Source organism: Cyprinus carpio, chromosome A3, assembly GCF_018340385.1.
Source record: "Cyprinus carpio isolate SPL01 chromosome A3, ASM1834038v1, whole genome shotgun sequence".
Taxonomy (NCBI): Eukaryota; Metazoa; Chordata; class Actinopteri; order Cypriniformes; family Cyprinidae; genus Cyprinus; species Cyprinus carpio.
The window spans coordinates 20,421,887-20,444,480 of NC_056574.1; the positions used below are offsets into that span (position 1 = coordinate 20,421,887).

Consider the following 22,594-nt stretch of genomic DNA (forward strand, 5'->3'; position numbering starts at 1 on the left):
CTGAAACGTGCTTGAGGTTGCTCTTTATTTAAAATAAAGATTTTTTTTTTGTTTTGTTTTACAATTGATACCTCACAAGTCATGTTCATAAATTCTTTCTTTCATGTTTTTTTTTTCTTTGAGTAAACATTTGCCAAAAAAAAATCAAGAATTTGTTTAAATTTTCCAAACAGTTTATTAAACCGCAAATGCTCAGTTGTATTCTTACAGCTGTACTGCAAAGGCACAGACAAAATGAGGTAAATATACATTTTACGGTCACAGTTTCATAAATATTGTATAGATCAGATCTTTTGTGGGTGTTATTGGTGTTGGGTTACAAATGTTCTCTGCAGTGAGGAATTACATAGTACCTTGTAAATGATGTTTTTATCTCAGGAACATGTGAATTGGGTGCTTGTCCTCTCATTTTGTCAAACGTTTTTCCTCTAAAATATCCAACCAATGCATTATAAACATTACTGTAAGGTAAAAGCCAGCTAATAAAAACAGGAAATCCTACAGTAAGACAGGCATTTATGTAAAAATGTGAACATTAAAAAAAGTTCATCTCAAAATGGCACAACATTTAAGCTTAGTGCGAATTCTCATTTCTGTGGAAACATTGATATCTACTGATCAGAATTGTCACCCAAGTTGTGAACAGGCTGACAAATGAACACTCTCTACCCTGTGATGTAAAAATTAAAAACAGTACTTTCTAAATGAGAACACCGAGTACCAGGCAAACATGAATTAAATACTAGTTTTATATCCTATCTCTGAATGTAACTGTGTTTAAACAGGCTAACAGTTCTAAGAATACATTCTCCACTTCTGACTTAAGGGAACTCAGAAGCAGAAAGATTGTCTGAGTGTAAGAGATTCAGCTTTGTTGTTCATTGCGAAGGTTTTTTTAAACAAATTTTCGAGTAGTTTGAGTGCCTGTGATCTCTGAATCCTTCACAGTAGATTTCTTTTCTGTGGTAAACCAGACCAGAATGCTTTGCGACTTAACACCTGCAGGTTGAGACTTTATTAGACTCCTCTAACATGTAACAGTCTCTTTTGCAAATACTTACTGTTATGCAAATACCACCAGTAATGAGGTCAAAGAGTAGTGGTTGGCGTCATACCTCAGAACAAAGTTTAATGTTATTCTGCAGTGATATGTGGTGCTGATAAAAAGGAAAAGGGCAAAATGTGACATATGAACACTGTAAGCACTTGGGAAGTGATAACGTTAAAGAAACTTGAGGTCTTGAATTCCAGCAGACTGGATCTTTCATCATGCAACCATCAGAACACCAGCACTTTCCACCCAGGGTGCGTGAAGGAGCAGCCAAAGAAAAGGCTGTCCAGCACCTGATCCAGCAGCCAGTCAAACACCACTTCCCTGTTCCCCGAGCCAAGCGTCACCCTCAGCTTGACGTTTCCCCCGTCGCTGGGGTTGTTATTGTTGCTCACAGGAAAGAGGCTGACCACTTCCATGTCAAAGGTCACAGAAGAGCCAACAGTGATTGCTGGTAGCTGGTTGGTCATCTCCTTTCCGTTCACAAACACAGCACCTGGAAAATGGAAAGCACATGGGAATTTAACACAAATGTTTACTGCCGTTGGTGAGAAAAAGACACTTTTTCTGATTTAAACTTCAACGAAAGTGGTGTTAGTCTGTTAATTTCTTTAAATCAGCTTAAACTATCCATTTCATTGAATCAGTTCAAAATGGACTTAAACGATTCATTTGAGTCATTGTATATAAATCTCCCAGAAGTCTGTGAGTGAATTGTTTTAGCAATAAACATGAAAACTTGCCTAACATTTCTTATGCTTTGATAAACTGATTACATATCATTTTGGCTTGGGTTCATTTAGTCAGCACTGTCTGGAAATTAAGCCTTGATTATTTCTAGATTGTTACTATGCTTTTTTTCTTTCATTAAACATTTTAAAATCAACATGGCAGCAATAGCTGTTGGTCAAAATGATGTTCCTCCATTTTAAAGAAAAATACTTCAAGCCATTTTGGCACGAATAAATATCAGCTGTTCAAAAGTTGTATTTTGCAATGATACATTGTCAAATGTGACAAAATCATTTGTGTTATAGAAGATTTGTTTTTCAAATAAATGCTGTTCATTTTGAAATTTCTATTCATCAAAGAATCCTAAAAAATTTAAAATTAAGCAATACAACTGCTTCCAACATTAATACGCATTGATGAAAACTGGAGAAATGGCTGCTGAAAATTCAGCTTTGCCATCACAGGATTAAATTACATTTTAAAATATATTAAAATAGAAAAATAAATATTTTTAATAGTACTAAATTTTTAATCAAATAAATGCAGCCTTGATGAGCAGAAGAGACTTTTCAAAAACATGAAAAAAATTGAACCGACCCCAGACTTTTGTACAATAATGTATATAATGAATATCTTACAAAGCTGTATAAATGTTATGATAGTTGAAACTATATTGTCCTGCTCATACCATTAGTGGAGATGCAGACAGCCTGATCCCTCTGCAGTGAGTCTGTGTCAGTTCTGCTGTCCGCACACACACCCAAACTGTCACGCTTATCTGTCTGTCCAGCAGCTGTGATCCTGCAAACAACCGACAAACCAAAAATCAGACACACAATGAGTGCCACATATGATAAGCCTGCTGATATTTGTTACTGTAAAAATGTTATTTGCGATGATTCGGCATCTTTCCGTATATATTGTAATATGATATTAGCCTATTTATAGCGTCCCACTGTCATATAGCCCACAGTTGATCTGCTATGAGAATATGTGGAAGAATGAAACACTGATGTACTTGAAGGTGAGGGTCTGGCCACAGAAGTACGTGGGGGAGTTGGAGTACAGAACACCCCCGTGACCAGGTGATGAGTCATTGCGCATGGCGATGTTCTTCCTACTGCTTAAAATGTAACCATCCACGCCTGGAAGCCATTCTGCAAACGCACAATAAAGCACTCAGTGGAGGCGTTTTATGAAAAATGTCCACAGAAATTTGTACATCATATACTCGCCCTCAAGTATTTCCAAACCTGTATGAATTTCTTTCTTCTGCTGGACATAAAAGAAGATATTTTGTATATGGTAACCAAACAGTTGCTGGTCCCCAGTGACTTCCATAGTATGGGAAAAACTACTACTTGAGGTTGAGTAAATGACAGAATTTTAATTTTTGGGTGAACTATCCCTTTAAGACACCCAGCATAACATGAGAGCGTGTTTGCAATACTAGGCTTCGTTCAGTTTGTACCGTGGGGTGCTAGTGTGGTGTAGCCGGTCTGCGGGATGCTCCACGGGCTCCATTCGGTCCGGCCCTCTCCTCTGGCACACACACGAAACAGGTGGTCGATGTGCGGGTCAAGCTGGAGCACCAGAAACTCGGGGTCTTTTCCAATGTATGCGTCCTCATACTGAGAAGAGTTACCACGACGGTACTGCAAGCGGTAGTCTTGAGGGGTGAAGTCATCGTCCACCTACACACCAACAGTAAGCATTACCAACACGACATGATCAGCATTACTGTCCAAAAATACAGAGCTAACCCAATCCCTACCCCTAAACCTAACCCTAACCCTACCCATAATTTATTCCTAAAATCAGAGGGAAATGAAGCATCTAACCCTGATTGTAAGCCTAAAACTGACATTTCTTGAAAACGTATCACTCAATTCTGATTGGTTGATTGGAATGTTGATACAGGAACATGTTGTACTTGGTTCACCATTACGAACAGGGTCACGTGGGGGTGAAAATGTCTGATGGACATGACGCACCTTACACCAGCGCACCAGCACACCGCCTGGTCTCTCCACCAGCTCCTCAATCTGGACGGGCGGATGAGAGGCCACGCTGCCGTGCCGAGCCACGTGCGCACGGAACATATGCAGCAAAGAGTCATCCAGCTGAGCAGACAGACACGGCACGTCCACCAGCACGGGTACCTCAGGCAGACTGAGGACACATTGTGACGACACATTACTGTATCTGTTCATGATTATATATAAATCTTTGTGCATTTCGAACTTTATCATCAATTGCTATGGATGCTAATACAGTTATCATAATCTTTATAGTTAATGTTATTGGTGTGAACAGGTCTTTAGCGAGGAGTTAACTGCTCCTCAGATTTCTTCTGTATGTTACCGTGAACGTTTCTCATTCCTGAGACTGAGGGACGAGTCAGTATTATTTCCTGATGTATTTGTTCTCTTATAATGAGGCTTAATTGACAAAATGAACATTATTAATTGAAAGGATCATTCTAAAACACTTTCAGATTAAAGATCATTTAAAAGTGTTTATTCTAAAACAAAAGCTAGTATTTAAATGACATCCACAATGCCACAATTACTGCTGTAATGACTGTAGGCATGTTAAAACTTGATCCTGGGGTACATTTTAATCATGTAAAATGAATCACAGCTAAGGCAGCATGGTTTTATACAACTAAGCTTGAGTGATTCAGCACACCCCTGCTGGTACAGTTGCCATCTCTCCATTATACTTTGAGCAGATGCGTCACAAAACACAAAACAGATGAGTCATTAAACCAGGCATTAGTAAAGGTTAGGTGCTTTAGTAATTATTTGAATACGGTCTTCTGAACCTCTGGAAAAGAGGGCTTTGCGTTCTGTGTTCTCAAGGTCTGAATCTCCGTGTATTCAGTGTTTCTAGACAAGAATTGAGAGTGACGGTGTGATATGAAAGCTCTTCTCCATTCACTGGCCCAGCTGAGGTTTGTTAAGTGAATGAATCTGTGTGCTCCTCACCTGTCCAACTGGATCTGGAGGGCTTTCTTAGTGAAGCTGCCCAGTTTGTCCTCCTTCTCATTTATACCACAGCGGATGGCAGCCTCCCCTGAAGGGACAGTCATATTACATTCATAACTGAACGTTAGGCAGTTAAAATCAAACTGTAGCAAATAATCAAATGAGCTCTCGAGGAAATTACAGCAACCAAGATGTTATGTGGTGTCAGCATTGTTTGTGTTAAACTGTTAAAAAAAACACTTAACATTTAATCAGCTAACAATTTAATGAGTGGCAATTATCCAAATGGCAGGCCTCAACAAAAACATTTTTTTTCCTGCTGGTTCATATGAGCCAGTAGGTTCAAAAATGTGATTATTTTAAAGGGGGGTGTGATTACTTTCTATTCTTTCAGACAATCAAATTGCTGCTGTTCAACTATTTATTAAGCATACGTCCAGCCTGATTTTGTATAATACCACTGACATAGTCCTACAATCTTACAAATGAAAGAAACTGACTGCTGGTCCTCGTCTGGCACAAGGCAAAATCTAATTTTCTGATCTAATAAATACCTTCTCATAACAAATATGTCTGGTCTTTACATACTTTAAATCCTATGAAATGGGATTAGTGTGACTGCAGTTGAAGAATAAACACTGACTGTCCAGCCTTCCACTGATCTGACAGACCCACCCTCTCGGAGCAGCTCATCAGCCGTGCTGACTCCATGCTCAATGAGCTTCTGACAGTCATCTAAGGGACTGACACTGTCCAGCTCGATGTTGTCAACCTCTTGCAGCAGAGTGTTCAGCCTCTCTGTCAGCAGTCGACTCACTGCCGTCTGCAGCTCCTGAAAGTGCCGTTGCAGAGCCTCACGCGTCTGACTCGCACTGCCACGCACCTGAACACGAACACACACACACACACAAAGATTTACATACAAACATCACCAATACATTGAAGGTTTGAGGACAGTTCATGAAAACATTAGGAAAATGTGTATATACATATACATACATACATACATATATATATATATATAGCTTAATAAATCCACATTTTCACAAACCATAGGCTAAAAATAAATTTTCACATGTTGTCTTTTTACAATCTATTGCACTATTTAACCAGGACTGTTTTCTAAACAAGGTTTAAATTACAGTGATTGACAGATGGTGTCTGTAATGGCATTTCATAACTGATATTTTAAACAGGATGCTGATGAAGTTGCACCAGGTAGCACAAGAAAATGATCTGTAGTTATTTTAAATTATGGTAAATGAGGAGAATAAAAAAAAAAAAAAAAAAAAAAAACACTACTGTAAAAAATTCTGGTCCGTGAGATTATTTTTTAAAGAAGTCTTTAATGCTGACCAAGGCTGCATTTATTTTATCAGAACATAGTAAAAAAACAGCAATGTTGTAAAATATTATTAGAATTTACAATAACTGTTTTTTTATTTTAGAAAATACAATTCTACTGTTATAGAATGCAAATACTATAACAGTAAATCAACAAACCGATTCAGAAATTTAAAGGTGTACATTTAATCATATACGTAATGAGGATTACACAAAACTGAGACAGGAACTTTATTCTGGTATCATCTGGTAAGTCACATAAATGTGCTACAGTCTTGTTTTGTACATGAAGTGTAGGTCTGAAAGCGGAAGTGGTGAGAAGTGAATGGCACATTTCAATTTTCTTGATGCATCTTTCAGACAAACTGCTTCACCTTCAGTAAATGGAGCCAAGAGTGACAGGAAGCCTGGTGGTTTTCAATGTTAAAAAAAAAGGGAAAAAAAAAAAGTTCCTCTTGTGAACATGAAACTTGTGCTTGCAACAGGTTAGCGTGGGCTCTTCAATGCCACATATCAATGAACATTTGTATGTTCATTGATGCATGCTTTAACTGATAATGGCCCAGTACACTATAGCTTAAGACCTAGTGAACTATCACACACAGGCACTCTTCACTCTGATATAAAAGGAGATGTAAAAGGCAAAATTACACTCTGTAATTTTAAGAATTCCTTGAGTCATATTTCTGGAATGAGGAAAAGTCTCATTACCTTATAATCAGTGAAATGAAGCCCTGGGCAAAAACTGTTGACAGAAACACACACAACAGACCACAGTGGAAACGTGTTGACAATTTACACCATGGAACTCGACAGACTGCCGTCACAGTATGTGTAGGTAAAGATAACGCCCTGTTGTCCAGGAAGTGAGAAGAGAGTCTAAAATAACACAGATAAAGTGGCGCAGGATAAATGGATGAAACCCAAAAGAGACGGTGATATTAATCAACCTTAGTGGAAAGTTCCAGACATCGTTTTGTTTGCAGCTGACGCAGGAAATGCTTCTGTCCAGAGACGTGCATCATTCCTCACATGCTGAAGTCTTATCAGCATCAATCTGAACATTTCGAGCCAGGACAGAATCCTCTGCCTAAATATTGTTATTCGTGACAATGTGTGAGGTGTGTGTGGAGGGAGGAGGCAGGACCTCAGGGCTCTGCTGCTTTGGGTTTTGGGCGGCGATTAGAAATGCTGACTCCGCATCACAGGATGTTTAGACTTAGCCCAAAACTGGATCTCTGGGAAAAGGCTAAGTCACTACGGTCCTACAAAACCCTTTAGAACAAATGTGTAATGTCAAACGCACACTGACACATATGACCACTTTGGGAGGGAATCAGCAGGGACTTGGCCTGATATATTGATATCTGAGTCACAGAAGAATAATATTCTTGTAGTTCTTTGTTTAGTCTAATATGATTCAAAATTACATTCTTAGCTTGTTCTGAGTTTGGATATTCAAATAACAGCAACAGCAGATTCACCTTCCCATTAAAGCCCCAAATCATGCAGTTCCTTGTTTACTGCATAGCAAAATTTAGCAATCTTTAAAGAAAAAAAATTAAAACTAATATTATATATATATATATATATATATATATATATATATATATATATATATATATATATATATATATATATATATATATATATATATAGCTGCAGAGTAACATTTTATCTATTGGTCCTGATCAGTATAATAATAATAATAAAATTATGAAATAAAAAAAAAAAAACATCACTAAAAATATAGATGTTTGCTGAGAGAATATTAATACAGTTCTGTGAAGTAAAAGATCAGGATACTTTGATATTGATTTGGACCTGAACATGCATATGTTATTTTGGATCAGATACACCATAGCTCTGTATGTTTCCAGTGTTCTGGCTCGTGGGTGACAGGGTGTGGAAAACAGAGGCCATTTGTAGGTTTAAGGAAGCCTCAGCGGCTGAGACCTAGTGTAACAACTCAAAGAGGAAGTAGACTAGAAACAGCTAATGTGAAAGATACAACATCAAACTCAACCACTGACCAGGAAGCTTCTGTTCTTTTAATACATGAAGAATTAAAATAAAGATGAGCCTCTACAACTTGAAGCTTGAAGTAGCTCTGCTCATGCAGATAAAAAAAAATGTAGTTTGACCCAAAGATTGACCACAAATGTTGTGTCCTTGCTGTGAATAACGGAGTATGTGATATGATCTTATCAGATGCGATGCACATATGGGATCTCCCTCAGACAGCTGCACATGCCGTGAGGTTAATCACAGTACCGTGGGGCATCATGCAATCACTAGTCAATGATCCTGAAAGTTTGGTTTGATTCTCTGTTCTGTTGAGGATGTTTACTGTCTCATAAGAAGAGCAGGAAATTACAGCCTTGTTTACACACTGAATGAGGCATTCTGGGAGGTGGGGGGAGGAGGAAGTTGGGTAAGATGCCAGAAGCCAAGTCTGAAGATAACAGCGAGCAGCAGGCCGGCTTTACATCCTACAGCCACCCCAGGAGAGGTGCGGCATGAATCAGCCCTTCTGTGCTGACCAACAGGCTTCCTGGCACAGAGGATCCGACTCACTTCACCGAGACAGCGGGAGGATCATTTACCCTCGCTCTCTCTCAAAAACACCCACATATGTCACATTATTTGGTTACTGTTTAGGGAACCACTACCTTTGTGCAGCTGAATTGTTTCTGGCATTTTCAACAATGTGTTTGATGATTTTGTTGTATTATTTTAGGCAACAGTGCATGCTGGGTAAGATCAATAGCAATTTCATTACTGCCTCTATGGGTTTGGCTTGACTGTAACAATGTGTCCTAACCAGACGGGATGAGATAAAGAGAAAACAGCCATCTCCTCCATGTAAATCTGTTTTTTTTATGATAAGCAGCCATGACCGAGACAAGGGTTAAGCAAAAGAGATGAGATGGGAGTTTTTTCAGTTACTTCTATTTCTATTTCTGCGCCATTCAGAACTGAATTGAGGATAGATAGTCATAAATAGCCATAGCCACAGAAATAGACATATTTTATTGTATTTAATACATTTCACGACACAATTTTAGTGTTATTGATAAAACTATTTAGTAGTTTTTGTTAAATGAAATAAAGCTGGAAAAAAACATAAATAAAAGATCATTTAAAATATTAATAAATATTATATAAATAATACTAAAATAACACTACAAACTTTTACTTTCATACACCAAGGTTGAATAACATGAAATTTCTGAGATTACATGTTAAACTTCACCAAATTATAATTCATCTGATAAACTCCACTTTAAATTCCAATTCAACTTTCTATGAGGTGTCACCAATTAAATTAAACTCTGACTTATGAATTGAAAAATAGCCAATTCTTAAATTCTGAGTTTTGCCCAACCCTGATTTCTGCAATGGCACACTGCGAAATATCATTGTTTTAAAATATATATATAAAATATATTCTAATTGGCTGTTATTGCATCACGTTGCACAGTAGTTTCTGTGTGGACTGACACGTTGCTTGTTGTTGAAAACCCATTTATTCTTTCAGTAGCAGTGCAGAGAGTCACAGCCGTACCTGCTTGCGTGCCTGACTGAGTCCATGCAGTCTCTGCTGTAGCTCGCTTCTGTAGTTTTGGGCTGCTTCAATGCTCTCCTTCGCCTCCTGCAGCAACGCCTCTGCCTCTATTGACATCCTTGTTGGCCTCTGCCAAATCACAAATATCAAGGTAAAGTGTAGGAAAACATTCCCATTGATAGAAAGAACTTTTACTTTGACCTGGATTTATCATTTATGGGCTTAGAAAGCATTCGAGAGAAAGGCTGAAACCAAAACGCCCATTTCAGAAAATGTCACATTAACAAAGCTAAACTAATAATAACAGGAGCATGAAATTCCACACAGGCCAAAAAACAGAATCTGTTCTTCATGCTCAAAGCAAATTTAACAGAAGCTTTATGAAACCATCAGGCCATCGTTTCCACATCATGTGGCATGTTTTGAATCATAACAACATGTTCACATCCTTATCTGTTGAAGTTTAGCACAAGAGAATGATACAGTTGTGTATAGTTATGACTAAAAAGCTCAGACACTATAAAATTGAGAAACCACATCCATGTCAACTGTTGTAGCAGTGCAAAAGTCACAAGAGTCGTGGAAATTAATCACTGGCCTGAAGACTACATACATGTATCAAAACAAGACCTGATTTGTGCTATAAACTCATAGAACTAAATAGAAGCAGTGAGTCAAAGAGCAGCACATCAGTGTGAGCCACGGTTTTTGATAGGAGGACATCAGTCTGTGTGACACTCAACAGACTGCTGTGCATGTTTGTGCTAGTGTAGATAATAAATCTGTGAACAACCCAAAAATAACACACAGATCTGAGAACAAATACAATGCTAAAAGGAAATTTTAAAATACAACTAATCATATATACTTATAAAATAATATTTTAATTATTTAAAATGTATACTTTGTATGTGTCCAAAAAAACTTTATGGTATTTTGGTGCAAATTCATGTCACTTGGGAATATGACTAATAATTCTGAAATATTATTTGGCCTAGTGTTCGCTCTGCTATACCAAGTACATATAACTATATAACTACAACACAACTATAACAATAAAAACACATACACTTTCAGAATAAAAAAATGCTACAAAAGCGGTCACTGGGGCAGAACCTTTTCAAAAGGTACATGTTTGTATCTGAAGGGTCGATGCTGGTAACTTAAAGGTGCATATTAGTACTTAAAGTACACACATTAGTACCTAAAAGGCACAAAAGTTTACCTTTTGAAAATATACCGCCACAGTGACAGCTTTTGTACCTTTTTTCTGAAAGTGTAGGATCAATATATTTTTATATATTTTTTTATTGTTATAGTTATCATTCTTGGTCTGAATAGGCCTTTAGGCTGGTAGACCACATTGCTGCTGTTGTTTATGTATTTTCTGATTCAGAAAACTCAGCTCATAATTTTGCATATCACGGTAATATTAATAAGTTAAGATTTTTGTTTACTTTTGTACAATACACAAATCAGCTACTGTGTTGGGTCTCCACTTGATGTAAAATCTGGATCTTGAAGCAAAAACACATTCGCAGCAAAACGTATTATGTTAATAAACAGCTCTCACGTCTTCACTGATCCGGCGATCTCCTTTAAGGCTAGCATGCTACAATGAAACCACTTCCGTTGAAGATGAAGTGAAAGCAACTGCACTTTTCTTACATGTACCCATGTGGCTTAAATTCACAAGCATGACTGAACCTACCCATAGATGCTACCCTGAACCAAAGCTACAACTCCACTTCTGTACAATCCTGCCTGTATAACACTGGTGTCATTGTGCAAGAGAGAACAGCTGCCTTTTTGTTTATGCGTGTAAATGAACTCAAATACCGGACAGGTGGATCAGCAGCAAGTTATTCAGTTTACCCTTGTTTAACACAAAGGTGCTGACCTTAGTGCACCAGAGCAGAGAATGAACCTGTGCTTAGCTCTCAAAAGCACCCTTTCATCTATACACCTATGAGAGAGAAACCTAAATAACTAAATGTGATCTGCACCAACAAGCCTGTGAGTTTCCACAATCATCTACCTTAAGATCAATGCATAAACAAATGTGGCATATTTAGCACATTTTGACATTTCATGATCAAGGCAAAGGGAGGGGTTCTCCAAAATCACAGTCTAATCCTCTGATTTAGCAGCAGGGATCTCATCCAGACTGAGGTTAGTAATCTTGGCAAAGAGCATTAAGACAAGAAATTACATTATCTATTACTCTTCCAGAATCCTTTCCCACAAGTGAATCCATCAGGGAGCACAGCACAGGACCGGCTAACTTTCAGAGGGACACGAATGACCTAGATTCAATAGCAAAAAAAATCTGCTGCCAAAAGACAATGTTGGGAATTCCAGTGTGAGATGTTTCTGTTCTGAGGATCATGTGTCCTGCTTCACAATCTGTGTCCGTTCACTAATAAGGGCCACAGTTTAAAGGGCCCTTCTATTAAGAAGTAGTAAATAAGATGCATATAAACAAACACACGAACAGAAGTGTTTGCATTAGGCTGCCCTTCAGCTTTACACTTATGCTCTAACATTAAAACGTCCAATCCAAGCATAACAGGACAGTTATGTAAAGTGCAGCAGTTCTCTTAAGGGCCATGCTGATGCATCGTACACTCAACATGTTTATACACGTCCAGAAACTGTAGAAATGAAAGGCAGATGAGAGAAGGGCAGCACACATAGTAGCCTAAATATCAACATCAGCTGTGAAAAACATCTAAAATGTTTAGCAATTATTTTCAAACTCAAAAAGCAGTAGTTCATGAGGCTCTACAGCAACACTCATCACTTTAACTCATCAGAGTTTTACAGTAACTAAGCTCTTCAAACTGCTCCATCCATAAACCTACTCACGAAAAGACAACATATCTAAGTTAGCACTGAAAAATAAACTGTAACAAAAAACATATGCTATTATTAAACGTTGCTGTATTACCTTAGGCGATCCTATCTTGTGACATACTAACTTCTGCTGCAGAGTTCCGCCATTGACGCCCTGGCAACAGTGAAGAGCTCGAGGCGCATATTTTGTCTTTGATACAAAGCTGTCATCCAATCAGATGCCACAGTGCTGTGTTTTCCTCCTGTCTGCTGTCAGCTCTAGCCAATCAGATGATTGAACCTCTCTTGACCCCGCCCCATCTTTTGTTAAAAACCTAAAGCGCATGAAGCCGTCAGGTCCTTTGGCGTCAAACAACAAGTAAAGGTAACTTTGTGTTAATCGCAAAATGAGAGCGATTACCTTACAGATGTTTATTATTTAGGAACAGTATCAAAGGCCAAGACTTTCAGAACGAACATCTACAAACAACGTTGTCACAAAGCGGAATACATTTACAGTTACATTAATGCATTTAGCAGACGCTTTGATCCAAAGCTACTTACAGTGCATTCAGGCTATACCATTTTTTTTTTTACCAGTATGCAAAACTTACTGTGGAATATAGAGTAGACTGTTTAGCTACAGAGATTATAGTGCCTATAGTTATTTTGTGATATTTATTGCAAAATATAGGCTACTATCTAGAGTTTCGTACACAAACTTATATTAAGAAAATATGTTTAAAATAACATTTATATATTTTCTATATTTAATATATTAATATATAAGATTTGGAATCTTGTGATAAATTATATTGCCTACCTGACTTGAAAAGAGAGTATTATATATTCGCATTATATATGCAAATATATAATAATTAATAATTCATATGGGGTTTTCAGTGCCAGTTTAATGTTAGAGTAAAGTGTGTAATAATTTGCTGTGCTGGTGAATTTATTTATTTATTTATTTTATTTTTTGGGGGCTAGTTGGCTCCAGTCAGGGTATGTGTTTACTATGCTGATGTTAAATGTGCCTCACAGTGTTGTAGCACCAGAGGTTTGGTAGCTGCTTTGTGTGGGCAATGAAAGCCAATTATATACTCATACAGTGTTATTTTGTGATGACTCATTAAATGGGTGGTATTTTATGATATGAAATTTTACAGCTTGAAGTACAGAGCCCTTCTATTACAGTATGTTTGCCTCTAAATTAAATTCTTATAGGGTTCAGAGGGAGCCGCTTATCTAATCATCTAATCAAGCTTTATAAGCTGCTGCTTGCCTCACTTTAGCAACAGTCCTTCTAGCATTTCTCCTCTTCCCCACCTCCATCCTCACTCCTTTAAGATATTCTGCCCTATATACAGATGCTATCTTCATCTATTTAGTAGTCTCATAGTGGGTAAACTGGAGCTTGAGTTAAGCTTCATCCTTGAGCCCCTCCTTTGCGTACCTTTATCTCTTATGAAGTAATATGAACATCATCATATGTATTCTTTAGGCAAATGTAAAATATCACTCCAGTGATATGCAATTCACCTAGTCTGCATAACTAACAGTGCTTGATGCTGGGATATTTCTCCTAAATATTCTTCGTCTTGCAAAGCCGGCTGTGAAAATAACGTAATCTATAGTTTAACCCTTTATTATGTATTGAAATATTTATTGCACAAGAATATAGGAATTAGGCACTTATTATTTTACTTGTTTAATATTATTTAAAAATTGTTGCTGACTCCTAAAAGCTTTCAGAAATGTCAGAAAAGTGTGAGAGACTACATGAAATATGATATTCTCACGTTTCATTGGAGGTGAATACAGCGTCTTTAGAAAGGGTGGTAGCCACAAGAGGCCTGTCTCCACCCATTCACTGCATTCTCTCTGCCAATAAATAAATAAATAAATAAATAAATAAATAAATAAATAAATAAATAAATAAAAATTGACAACTGAATTGTAATGTACGCAGTGAACACTAGATGTCTGCAAGTGTGTTATGGCATCTAGAACGGATTTTCTATTATGTAACACTGGATGGCGCTGGATCACAGTCAACAGATGTTGTACACGGTCAGTAATGTCTGGATGAAGGATGTGCAGGTATTAATGATGGTGATGATTTGGGCGAATCAATAAAAGCTCATGTTAGAGTTAAAACACGAGTGCAACAGATCGGCTTTTCATATCATTAGTTTGTCATCTGTTAAATGTTTTCGCAAATATTTCATATCTTGTGTTATTGCTAATTGATTACTACTAAACCAGTGTGCTACAGAACATTCTGGGGTTGGATATTACTATTAATAATCAGACTGATTCAGATCAGAGCTACAAAGATTTTGAGAGTTCACTTTTGAAGATGAAACATTATATGGACTTAAGAAGTTTTTTTCGCAGTGTTTTTACACAATAAAATGACAAAGGTATAGTTCAGTTGTCAACATTTACTTTCTCTCACATCACCTATATGACTTTTGCTTGTGCGGAACATAAAATAAGATATGTTGAGAAATGTCTCTATTTTTTTCCTGAGGTGGTAAATTTAGTGTTAAGTAGCCGTGAATAGAACATGACAGTCATGACTGGATTCTGCCCTGAAAGAGGGGCATTGTGCTTTGACTTGGACATAAGAATCAGAAAGAAACCCCATGTAGTTAAGACAATAACTCTGACCAGGCATTCAGGGAACAGTTTTGTTTTGTAGGCTTCATGCAGCCAAGCTCTTGTTGTACCCTACTTTGCAATCTTCAGCCTCCTTCAAACTGAAGAACTGACAGCATTTGCTGGATTTGAGAGGTAAGTAAAACAAAACTGCAAGTGTTAATTTAGGTCCTTTTTTTAACTTGTAAGAAAAGCAGAACTAAGGAAAATACCATAAATCAGGAGCATCCTAGACAGTGCAGGTCTGAAAAGCTCAATCTTGCACTTGGAAATTAACCTTCCAGCATCCATGGAGATAAATTGGAACTAACTATGTATTTTATGTTACTAGTTATTATTAGTAGTAGTAGTAGTACAAGTAAGTAATCAAATAGTGACTAATACTTTTTAATATTTTCTAATATTGTCTAATATATTTTATTATTGACCAAATTATTAAATATCTACTCATTCGTGTAGTATTTATTCATTAGATACTACTTAGAGACTGTTAATTAATCACTAATAGTTTTTCATTGCATATTAATCATTATTCTTTTACTAATTCTTCCAGAAGATATGACTGATTTTTTCTAAGCATGTATTTATGAGAAACTAGTATATATTGTTGTTGGTAACATTTCTTATGTAATTTGTTATTTGCTTTATGGACATGTAATGACTATGGCTACTTTATAATTACAGTTTGTTAATATTTGTTAGTGACAATTTACCAATATTTGACAGTGGATAGTTGCCACTGTTGCACTATAAGTAAGGAAGTAGGCTATTAGTGTCTAATTCATTACATAGGCTACTAGTGAGATTATTTAATATCATAAAAAAAATACAAGTTCGTTTCGAGGACTGAAGTTAAACGGGTTTCCATGTAGTGCTCAGGTGAGTTATGTTTCTGATCTGGTGTAATCTACTTTTGGCCGGTGGGTACAAAACAAAAGTGCCATACAGGACAAGGCTGTTTTCAGCAGCATGTGTTATGATGTCCCGTTTAGCATGTGGCTGTCAGCACTGGAATAGGGGGGTGTTCCTACACTTAGGGACCGCCCTCTGGATGAAGCGGAGCCATTTACCACAGCAATGTCAGCCCAATCCGAGGCTGGGGAAATGCACACTGCACGCTGCTTGTGTGGACCCATCGCAGCACAGAAAATAACGGTGCGAGTACTACGGAGCGATGGCACCGCCGACTGATGCGTCTCCAGCACAGCCTCACGGATCCCAGGAAAAAAACGCTCTTGGGAATTTAAAGAAACATTGATTTTGCATATTTGAATGCATCGCATCAGCTCTGCTCACGCCACCAAAACGTGATTGGAGCTGATTTATCTGATGATGGTTTTCTAGAACAGACTGTTCAGTTTTGGCCATCACAACAGAGACCGAAGATCCGATCCATCACCGATGCTTTAATCGCAAGTCCGTCACAGGGGTGCTAATATTATCTTCTCGACATCGGAATAAGAACATCTGTGATTCATAGGAGCCAGCTGCACCAGCTCTACAGTATTCGAGCATCCTTCCGCCAGTGCATCATCATCATCATCATCCTCATCGCGCCCTGCAGCTCCATCGCAAGAGGGAGGATCCGCAGAGGAGCTCTCTGGGCAACACTACACACACATTCAGAGGATGCTTTGGATGTAAAATAAATAACGATGGGGAAAGATCAGGAATTACTTCAAGCGGTGAAGACTGAGGACCTGATGACGGTGCAGAAGCTCCTGCAGAGGCCCAAACCTGGGAAAGCAAGTAGGTTTGGCTTGATTATAAAAAAGCATTTACAATATTGCTTGCCATGTTATGGCTGATAGAGGCAAGTGAGATCGTAATTAGTTGGATCTTCTTTCAGTTGAGAAGGCAAACACTTGCCCTACTCTTTAATTATGGCTAGAGATATTCAGGATTTCACTCAAGCTGTTGAAAAGACCAATATGTTGTATTTTGGGAGCTGATGTCCTCATCAAGCTTCTTAACTAGCTTTACCATCAAGGTCAGTTATCTTGGTGAACATCTTGGTTTTGGTGGTCCACCAGTTAGACTAGTATGGAAATTCATTACTGGGCTGAGCTGGTTTATGAAAGGTTGTTGGATACTGTGGTGTTCCAGACTGTCATGTGATTATGGAACACAACCGATCCTGATGAACATCACAGCTGTTTGAAATCATGGTTGTTTATCAATGAATTTTTTTTTAAAAGTTCTGAGTTATTCACTTGATATGCATTGTGCAATATGCAAGTTATTCTGAACTTTTCACCATAAAGGGGCGTTCAGATGTTAATGAATGCTGTTTGTGCATGATAATTATATGAACATTAATGAGCTTGTTCTGGAAATAAATGTTTTTCAAGAGGCAGAAAATTCTAGACACAGCTGTCTGGTAAACATGAAATATTTTTGTAATTGAGAAATGGAAAAAATAAAAAAAATCATCTGCCTCACATGGTGAGGAACAACAATCCCCCAGTGAGACCCTGATTTTCTTAGCAGTTTCATACTGTATATTCAGTTGAAAAGCAAGTGTGAACATTCATATGCCCACTTAGATTGAGCATCTCATTGATGTTCTGCTTTGCATACCACAGACAGAGGTGGCTGCACCTCAAAATTAATTGTGCTGGTCTGCTTTCTATCTCCTCCACCACATCTGTGACATTATCAGCAATGTCTCACACAACAGCTCGACTGAGATTTCTTTGTCTCACATGCCTGTCTGCGTCGAGCGTGTTCGGATTAGAAGAACCCCGGGGGCTCAAGGAAGAGAGCCACGGCCATCACAACGCTCTTCTGAGCACCAGGCTCTGTCTCTGCGCTCGTCTCCTTTCCCCCCTCTGCCTGTTCTCCTGTGTGGCAGCAGCACACTCCTGCTCGGCTAAACACTGCCCCCTGTAATGATGGGGTGAACGAGCATGAGGTGCATCCACATCACTGCACTTTCACAATAAGAGAGAGGAAGGAGCTGCCAGTGAGCTTCATCACTTGGCTTTGTGCCATCAAAGCAACACGTAGATTTATGACAGCTTTTTGGCACTGAATATGTGTGAGGCTGCTCTGTGGGAAAAACACTGACTGTGATATAATCTTGGAGTATTATGTCTTTTATAGTTGTTTATTTCAGGACATGGTTGATTATTGCAAGTCATTTTACTTATATTATGAAGAATATAGTTGATTTGAGAAATGCCCTTATGAAAATCTGTGTTGAGCTCATATGTTCATGAAACAAAGTAGAGCTTTACAGACAAGTTAATGCATTTCACACAAAAACAATGCACCAGCTTCTTCAAACAGAGAGTGTTGGTTGGATTTTATTTAAAGCTCTACCTCTGTATTGGAAACACAAAGCTACTCAGAAGCCAATTAGTTCCAGTCACAGCAACTGCAGTCTCCTGCTTGACAGTGATTGGTTGTGCTGGATGCTGTCTGGGCTCTGTAACAAAGTTTTAGCCAATCGACTGAAATATGGTACCTGCATTTGTTTTGTACAAAAATCCTATTATGATAAAACCATAGCTTATTCGTTCAAGACAATATTGACTATAGCTTTGAACAGTCAAGTGGCTGGTAGCAAGACCTTTTGGTTTTGAGAACATTTTGGTATGGAAATGCTAATGATTCTTAAACATAGAAACATTGACAGAAGACGGCAGATAGTGGTCCCTTTATACATTTGTAAACATTTTAGTAATAATTTTCAGAGTATTTCTGGCATGTACTAGTACATTTACATTAGTACAGCATTTCATTTCATACAATTAAATGATCTCTTACTGAACAAGAATAGATAATAATGTAGCAGCACTGTGCTGTAGAATTACAATTATTATCTTTTTTTTATTCATTATCGTAATCTTCCATTTCTCAATAACACTTTTAAAGATGGATTCTAATAGTTTGGTGTCCTGTGCTGGTGCTTATGTTCCCAGCATGCATTGTGGCATAAATTATGCAGTTGCATTTGCACACTATTTGCTGGTTTATTTTGTTGTTATTACTTGGTTGTAATGCTCAGTAATGTTCAGAGTTTATAAATCTAAAATTGATTGTTAATTGTGAGTTTTGTATGCTGTTATCTATGTGTGCACATGGTAGTACATACTTATGTACTCAGTATTTATGTATGTACAATATTGCCACATTGCAAGTTATGATCTATCTATCTATCTATCTATCTATCTATCTATCTATCTATCTATCTATCTATCTATCTATCTATCTATCTATCTGTCTGTCTGTCTGTCTGTCTGTCTGTCTGTCTGTCTCTGTCGGTCTGTCGGTCTGTCTGTCTATCTTAAAATGGCATGCATGTATCTTGTAAATATTGGCAGTATGATGAGGGGAGTTCAGAAAACATCGTAAAACTTTCCCCAAAAAGTGAAACGAAGCTGCTGGCCGAGCTCATATTTGCACTCACAGCCAGTCAATATTAAGACAGTGGCTTGGAGCCCTGTAGCTAATCCAAGTAATCATTACTTCCACTGCTTAGACTGATGATTGAATTGCAGTACAGATGGCTTTAAGTGAGTCGCAGAGAGTGAGAAAGAAAAGAGGAAAGAGTGCTGGGAGGGAAAGCAAGGGAAGCAGAAATAAGACACAGTGGAAAGACATCAGTTACTCTGACACAACGAAACTTTCACATCTCACTGGATGGTTGGCCACCTCTAGGGGATTTTAATGGTGAGCATGACTCTTGTGCAGATGTCTCACATGGAGGTGTTTGTTTCTCAGTGGGAGTACTGAGGTCTGCATTCTGAGGTGTTAGTGTGTATATGAGCCCAGAGGGAGGGTGAATTGGAAAAAATGTTTCCAGACGATATCTGCACAGCATTTTTCCATGTATTCAGCACATTCTTCACCTTTTCTGCAAACATTTGCTGCAGAAGGCTACAGAAAGAACATCTGAAATAAAGTATATCTTATTGCCATAAATTGCTGATAAGTTTCATTGACTCCACGTACTGATGAAGACATGACGGGATGGGCTATCCATTCTCCACCTCTACAACCTGTTCACACATCCCAGCAGCAATTAGAGCTGAGCTATTTTAGCAGTTGAAACATATGGAGTCCCTAAGGAGAAAAAAATTGTAGGCCTCGCTCACTCTGCTTTCCTCTGCCGGCATGATTCTGGTGTTTTGGAGTGAAATAAATGTGGTGAAAAAATGAACACCATAGGGGCGAAGTGCTAGATTGAAGGATGACTCTCGGCTCACCAAAGTAGTGAATGATACTGTTGAAATAGGTAGGATGTGGTTGGAGGATGTTTTTTTCTGTATATTTATTAGCTCAGAGCTCAACGGGCTAGTCAGGTGGTTGGAAATCCTCTGCAGTGGGTATCCATGGAGATATCTGACATCTGTGTGACCATCCAGGACAAGTGTAAATGGAATGTGGGTGGTTGACATGACACAACATGATCTATATTTAAATGTCCAAAGATTATATAACAAAACCAGAGTTCAGTAAGTACTCAAAACATGAAAATACTCATTTGCAGTGATCCTCCATAATGTTTGAAAAAAAAAATAGTAATGAAATGAAATTCTAATTTTAAAAATGAAATAATGTAAAAACAATTGGGGTAATACAGGATTATTGGAACAACTGGTTAAGTGTGAAAGTTTTGTGTTTGTAGTGAAGATTTTTGGTATTGTTTCGGAAACTAAGCCATATGTCATCATAAGTTAAATTAAAAACAATTACACATTATTAAAAAATGTCCTAATTTTCTTGTATTCAAGCACACAATGGAAAGTTATTTATTTTTCATTGGCTCAAGTTAAAAAATATAGATGTGAATCATTAACCTAAATTTTTTTAATTGGATGAATCCGTGAACAATAAATAAATAAATAAAACAAAACAAAAAAATAAAACATCTCTGAAGGACATCAAAATGCCAAGACCTGTATGAAGTTTCTTTTTTAGTTATTCTTTTATAGTGTAATTAAATGTTATTTGGTGTAATATTCAAAATGTGTTTTCAAAAGTAAAACATCAACAGTGTTAATTTAAGTAGCCTATAATGACTGGAAATTAGTATGTGAAATGTTTTCTTTCTAACATTTTATAGTGATATTCAATTCGTTAACATTAGTTAATGCATTAGATATCATAAACTAACAATAAACAACATTTTTTAAAACAGGTTAATGTTAATTAACTGTTGTTCGTTGGTAATTCATGTTCGTTCATAATGCATTCATGTTAAATTATACTACTTCAAATGGATCAGTATATGTAGAAATGAACATTAAACAAGATTAATAAATGCTTTGAAAGAAGTGTACATGTATAGCTTTAATATCATTTGTTATTTCATGATGCATTAACTATTGAATTAATGTTAACACACAGAACCTTGTTTTCGGAAAAAATAAAATGCATTTGTATAGAATATATAATTCTGCCACACCAGATTTAAAAAGTTGTACTAGTTAAAAATAAAATAAAATCAGGTATCACTTATCAGGTATCAGTTATCTGTATCAGTATGTGTAATACAACAATAGTTCACTGATAGAATGGCAACCACCCATTGTCCTGTTTTTGCCTTGGTCCCCTGGAGCATTTACAATGCATGACCTTAATCTGAGGACCTGACCCACATCATCCTGAAGGTAGAGGGGGCGACAGAAATCTTAAGCACATTAACTGTTGCTGATTCCTCCCAGCATGTTCCTGCAATACTTTGTATAAATGTGCTTATCACTATCACTTTAATCAGACTCCCCAGCACGGTGCACATTAATTCTGTTTACATTTTGTTATTATAGCCTCAAGTGTCTAATTGCAGTTTTGATGATAAACCTGTAGTATTCTTACATTAAAAATGTATAATTTAAGGGTTGAAAATGCCCTTGTACAGTTTTGAAAGTCTATAAAACCTTGTGCTATTGTGAACTTCAATGAGAGGTGTGAAGAGAAACAGGGGATGAAGGCTGACAGCTGTTATGTAACCTCACACAATGGAGTCGTGAGTGTAGTGGAGGTGGGTGGACAGAGAGAGAGGCTGGATAGTGGACTGTGTGTTTTGTCATTTCTTATATGCTGCAGTGCTAAAGAACATCCCCTGAAAATTGAAACTGAATTGATCATTGAAACTGAATTTTGAGAAATTGCATAAATGCAACTTTAAATGTGACCCTGGACCACAAAACCAGTCTTAATTCGCTGGGGTATATTTTCAGCAATAGCCAAAAAAATCATTGTATGGGCCAAAATTATCGATATTTCTTTTATGCCAAAAATATTTAGGATATTAAGTAAAGATCATGTTTCATGAGGATATTTTGTTAATTTCTTACTGTAAATGTATCAAAACCATTTTTGATTAGTAAGATGCATTGCTAAGAACTTCTTTTAGACAACTTTAAAGGTGATTTTCTCAGTATTTGGATTTTTTTTGCA

General features: G+C 37.3%; 2 protein-coding genes across 14 annotated transcripts in view; one reads left to right on the forward strand and one right to left on the reverse strand.

Moving 5' to 3' along the window:
- Nucleotides 1-151: 151 nt before the first annotated feature.
- LOC109081962 (cytokine receptor-like factor 3) lies at nt 152-12,736 on the reverse strand. The gene is made up of 9 exons (XM_042722709.1): nt 12,636-12,736; nt 9,686-9,814; nt 5,449-5,656; nt 4,774-4,861; nt 3,778-3,955; nt 3,255-3,477; nt 2,802-2,940; nt 2,472-2,584; nt 152-1,547 (listed from the first exon to the last, which is right to left on the reverse strand). Exons 2-9 carry the CDS (start codon nt 9,800-9,802, stop codon nt 1,279-1,281), a joined length of 1,335 nt encoding a protein of 444 aa, XP_042578643.1. The 5' UTR covers nt 9,803-9,814; nt 12,636-12,736; the 3' UTR covers nt 152-1,278.
- A 3,506-nt stretch (nt 12,737-16,242) lies between these two features.
- The window catches only part of LOC109045430 (caskin-1-like), a 76,105-nt gene continuing 69,753 nt past the window's right edge, over nt 16,243-22,594 (forward strand). For 4 of the 13 annotated variants that reach the window (XM_042722754.1, XM_042722755.1, XM_042722727.1 and 1 more), the window contains exon 1: nt 16,245-16,933. In XM_042722754.1, coding sequence (XP_042578688.1) covers nt 16,840-16,933 — 94 coding nt within the window. In that variant the 5' untranslated portion in view covers nt 16,245-16,839. Of the gene's footprint in view, nt 16,934-22,594 lie in introns of all 13 variants that reach the window. The other 9 variants (XM_042722760.1, XM_042722781.1, XM_042722770.1 and 6 more) reach the window with 3 other exon arrangements.

Coding starts and splice junctions, on each gene's coding strand:
- LOC109081962 (XM_042722709.1), bottom strand. CDS start 9,802: ATGTCAATAGAGGCAGAGGCGTTGCTGCAGGAGGCGAAGGAGAGCATT. Junction 4,862..5,448: donor TGATGAGCTGCTCCGAGAGG/GTGGGTCTGTCA, acceptor CTGTCCCTTCAG/GGGAGGCTGCCATCCGCTGT. Junction 2,585..2,801: donor GGCCAGACCCTCACCTTCAA/GTACATCAGTGT, acceptor GGTTGTTTGCAG/GATCACAGCTGCTGGACAGA.